The sequence below is a fragment of the Lactuca serriola genome, chromosome 7 (assembly GCF_051521515.1).
Source record: "Lactuca serriola cultivar US96UC23 chromosome 7, Lser_US96UC23_V15, whole genome shotgun sequence".
In the NCBI taxonomy this organism is placed as follows: domain Eukaryota; kingdom Viridiplantae; phylum Streptophyta; class Magnoliopsida; order Asterales; family Asteraceae; genus Lactuca; species Lactuca serriola.
This window is the reverse complement of record NC_136414.1, coordinates 78621794-78627150: the sequence shown is the minus strand read 5'-3', so window position 1 is coordinate 78627150 and position 5357 is coordinate 78621794. Positions and strand designations below refer to the sequence as shown.

Sequence of the window (5357 nt, the reverse complement as noted above, 5' to 3'; positions counted from 1 at the left end):
AAGGGGGTGATTCCAAAGGTTTTTGATGAACAACAGTGATGACAACTTTCACAACTCGACACAAAGGGGAAGATTTTTAGGTCTCACAAATTGTATAGATTGTATCAAGTTTGTATGCAAAAGGTTTCGCAAGTCATGTAATGTTTAGTCTTTACTTTCCTATATGCAATCTGGTTGTTTGCATTTAATATGTTTGATTATTACTTAGTTTCACAGTTTAGGCTGTTGACTTAGGTATCCTTACCTCATTGGTAGAGCCTAACCAATTCTTCTCCCACGCACTATATATAAGAGAGTTAGTTAGATAGAAAGAGTATTTTTGCATATTAGTTCTTCCATCAATGTTTCGAACTTTTCTTTGCTCTCTAATGAAATCATCAATCTTATTTACTCTCATGTGTTCATCTAATTTGATCTTATCTTCCATTACCTTGATTGATCAAATCTATTCGTTCCTAAAATTCTAACAATAAGGTAACAAATAGCTTCCTAGTGATATAAAGTGTTATCTTTCCTCCTTGATATCGATAATTCAAGTCTCATCGTGTATATAAATAAAATAAAAAATAGTTTAAAATATATTAGATTTGTGGTTAAAAAAAAATCACGCATATCTTGTTGAACTTATGTTGTATACATATTCCATTAATTTAAATAAATAAAACTTAAATGAAAACCGTACGTATTCAATTTTTATCAATAAAACCATAAAAAATACGTATGAATTTTCAAAATGGAAACTTTATAGAATAACCCTCTTTTGTTTTCGTCCTCCATCCACACCCCTTTATATTTCTCTTTTTGTTCTTTATCAATTCCATTTCACAATCTCCAATACACTTTCTCTCTAAATACACAGAAACACCATATTACTGTGTGAAATGGGTGACGAAATTATCCATAACAATCTTCAAAATGATCAAGAAGCAGAAGCCGAAGCCGAAGCCGAAGTGGAAACACTTTCCCTCACCGATTTCCCAGTAACACAAGATCTTGGGGTCTCCAGCTTTAAAGATCAACGGAATCCACCATCATTAGCAACAGAAGAATTTTTTGAGTTTTTCCGGGAAGGGTTGAGTGATTACTCCGACAAAAACATGATGTCTCATGCAGAAGACATCATATTCTGCGGCAAACTTATTCCCATAGACGAACAACGCAACCCCAAAAATTCACCGCAGCAAAAAGAGAAATCTCACCGGAGAAAGAAACAAGAACAACCTCCAGGTTGCCGGCGGTCGGAGTCACTGTCAGCGGTCAAAAGCACCACCGTGAGTCCACCCGTTAGAAACAGCCGGTCATTGGATTACAAGAAGTTGCATAGGAACTCAAGTATGAGTTCTGAACCGGCGCCGGAGATTCTTCGTGAGGGTTCGGGAAAGAAATCTTCTTCACGGTGGTACGTTCTTTTGTTTGGCTTAGTGAAGGTGCCGCCGCCGGAGATGGATCTTCGGGACATGAAGAGCCGGCAGATTCGCCGGACTCCTTCGAAGCCACTTTTTCCTTCTTCGGAATCCTGTGATGCACTTCCGGTTAGCCAAAGTGATGATTCCCGGAGATGTTCGGGGAGAGTACTCGGGTTTCTGAGTTGCAAATCATCTGCGAGTACGGCGGCAACGACGCCGTTACGTTACATGCCCAAAGTTTAAGGAATTGACACTTTAGCTCCCTTTCCTTTCTCAAAACTATAATTTTGGTGCATTTAAATTTAAGACTAAATATGAATATGAATATTTTTTTGTTTTTTATTTTTATTTTACGGATATTGTATACGTTTGTTCCTGTATGTAAACATATGGTTTAGACTTTAGAAAATAAGGCTTTAGCTTCTTTAATCCAACATCAAATCTTATTTTTTGTATTATGTTTTTCATATTTTTGTTTCTACCCAGTATTATTTATTACATTATTGTGATAAAAATTCTCCCTAATAAATAAAGAACATTTTGCCACGTATTATATTCTCTTTCATTTGGACACATGTCATTTTCTAGAATTGTTGAATTTTTTATTTTTCACTTGTTATTTTATTGTATTTTTCATTTTATTAATTTAAAATTGCATATTTAATATGTAAGGTAATATATATAGAAGATATTTATTAGAAAAATCATTTATATATACATTAAAGTATCATTAAATTTAATAATTCAAAAATTTTCTCATTTTTCTTATAAATTCAAATTTTGCAAATTGTGAAAATTTCATATTTAATTTTTTTTAAAATAAACTCATGTAATACATGAGTTTCATACCTAGTGCATGATATAACACTGAGATTGATTTTAGTGTCAAATTTCCACGCAACAATTTTGATTCTTCAAGTTTTAGATTCATACATTTCTGATTATTTAATTGACAAAGATTTATATTAAATGTAATAACTTATAAGTATTACTTGTAATGTATTGTTATATATTAAAACTGATATTAGTTAAACATAAATAGAAAATATAATCCTATTGTTTAGACTTTATTTAAAAATTATATATTTTAATACTAATAAACACTTTTTGAAAATATATTTTATGAAATTTTTATGTTTTGAATTTATAAGAACATTTACGTACATTATAATAATAGAGTTCATAATGTTATTATAACAAAAAAGATGTTATACAGTTTTATAAAAGTTTAATAAAGTAAAGGGATGTTTTAAATTTATAGAAGTTAAAAAATAAATATAGTAGGAATATAAACTTTTTTTGGGCGAAAGAATGGTGAAATGGATGGTAGATAAATCACATATAAAATTCTAACGATTGGTTTTAATTTACAAAATTTATCCATTTTGCTAACGTTATAGATGTATTTAGTATCATAATGACTACAAAATATCATTCTTAAAATTATATTCTAGCTAAACTTTGAATTTTGTGAAACTACATTGCTATAAAAATATTTTTTTCCTAAATTATTTTAATCTAGGCAAAGCAGTTAAGGTATCCTTAATGTCTTTAAAAGGTAATACTTTACTTATAATTCAACTAAAACTTTATTCATAATGAGACTATTAGAAAATAATATTTTTAATAAGATAAATACACGTATCTGTAAAATGCAATAATATTGCCAAATCCTTAATGATACCTTATAATAACAAATGATAAACAATGAAAAAAGGAATAATTATGTCTTTAAGACATCAAACAATTAAAATGGTCTCAATTTGTTCTTGACAAGATATACTAACTTTTTATGTTTTGGTATTTAGTGTCACATAATCACATGTTAGAAAATTGTGTTTCAGTCAACTTCAAATCCCATTTTTTTTTTTTTTAAAAAAAAAAAAAAAAGTATAGTTCAAAGTAAATTAGGGAATGTATTGAAGTTAATTTTTTTTTTTACGTCGAACAGTTGGAACAATTTCTTTTGGTTAAAGGACAAGGTTAAAAATGGCAAGTAGAGCATAGTAAGGGGGATGGATACAATATACGAAAAGTATTACGTAGAAGGGAGGGTAGAGAGAAGGACAGGTTGTAAAATCATGATTGTGACGACGGGGCCCACCTTCTCTTCTAGATTTGGTAATGAAAAGACGGGTTACTATTCATCCATCGGAGACAAACAGAGAATAAATGAACATCACGAGGTTCCTGGCGACGATATCATGAAAGGCTGTTTTGGAATCAACGAAAAAAGAATCTTGACATACAAGTTTGTGTATATATGTATGTGTCCTGTTATATGTTTTAGGATCTTAGGGAACGGCCACCTTTGTCCCAAACAACAAAACATTTTATTATACATTACTTTCAAATAAATAATTAAAAACGACAATCGACAAGTCAAAATAACCTGATTTATCTCAAAGAATGATTAAAAGATTTCAATTAAGGTTCGTTTTTATAATAAACGTTAAAGATCTTTCATAGGAAAAACAAAACGAACCCTTATGGTAAAAGAATAACATAATCTAGAATTTGAAATTGATTTGGAAAGTGTATCGCAATGTAAGAAAATTTAAGCAATATAAAATTGGAAATTGGTCAAGTCAAACATCAATTTCGTCGCATTAACAATCTTCAATAGCTTAAAAACATCATAGGTCATGACAAATCTACGAGTCTCGTTAGTTTGTTTCGGCTCGATCTTAGAATTCCGTCATGTTCTAACACCTAAAGCAAGTACCGAAAAATTGCCCAAGTGATTAGTTGTGATGACATCATATCTCTCTCTCTCTCTCTCTCTCTCTCTCTCTCTCTCACACACACACACACATACACACACATTTTTCACCTATTGGTTCAAAATTTTGTATTCATTTATAATTTGTGGTTTATCATGTGAAACCATTACGCAACAAAAAGCCTATCGATGATGTTGACTTTTTGATTGTCATCGTTAACTTCCTTGGTTGTCGCTTCCCTGGAAGAGGGGGAGGGGGGGGGGGGGGGGGGTAATTACATGCGATCTTCACTATAAGAGTAACATTTTCAACAACGGAAAAAATAGTGAATTTTGATGAAAAATTAGATAGAAAAACACGGTGTGGAAGACGATATCCGTAAAGCGAAGGGTGGATGGTTTCATTGCGAGACAAGCAAACCAATTGGGAACCCTTATGGTAAGGATGTTGAATGCCTTTCTTCGATGTTCTATTTTACAAACTTTCCAATATCGTTGGACTCTAAGGGCTTATGGTAGGTCTGTGCCAAGTATAGGAAGAATGTAGATGCATACATAACCCGAAAATAATCGAAGATGGGGAAGAGATTCAGGTTCATCCAATTTCTTGGGTAGATAATGAGGCTATTATGGCTCAATAATTATATGCTATTTGGATAAGAAACTGGCATCATTTTGTTTTGTGGCTAGATTCCAAAAAGTTAGACAATGAAATAGTGTGCAACAATAAAAGAAGTTGGGCCCAACATATATTACAAGTAGCCAAAAACAATCTTATGCTTCCATGGCTGCTAGAAGGGAGGTATTGGAATGAAATCAATTGTAAAAGTGACAAATAAGAAGTTAGTATCGGAGGAAACAAAGATTATGGTTACTAAGGTGAGGTTTCAGCTATACATAATATGTACATGATATGCTTAAATGAAGGTCTTATGGGGTTGGCAATTCTTCATGTTGGTGGAATGTAGGTATGGATTTAGTTTCCTAACATTGATGCATTTTGTGCTTTCCAAAAGAATATTAGACTTACACATTTTTTTTTCAATAAAGTTAATCCAGTCACAAAGAACTTTGTCAATTATGAGAGAATGGTTAGGTTGGAGGTGGTGGGATTACCACTATGTGCATGGGGTTTGCCTTGTGTAAAAGAATTAGAAGTTTATTCAGGGAATTTATGATCTTTGAAGATGATCAGGATGTAGCATCAAGCTCCATGAGAATATGTGCCA

General features: G+C 31.8%; 1 protein-coding gene across 1 annotated transcript; it reads left to right on the top strand.

Moving 5' to 3' along the window:
• The first annotated feature begins 783 nt into the window (after window positions 1-783).
• Window positions 784-1954, top strand: LOC145065030 (uncharacterized). The gene has a single exon (XM_079012373.1). The coding sequence runs from the start codon at window positions 882-884 to the stop codon at window positions 1647-1649; it is 768 nt and encodes a 255-aa protein (XP_078868499.1). The 5' UTR covers window positions 784-881; the 3' UTR covers window positions 1650-1954.
• Window positions 1955-5357: the final 3403 nt, after the last annotated feature.

Bases quoted from the DNA above. Each gene is read 5' to 3' on its own strand.
- LOC145065030 (XM_079012373.1), top strand. From the start codon at position 882: ATGGGTGACGAAATTATCCATAACAATCTTCAAAATGATCAAGAAGCA.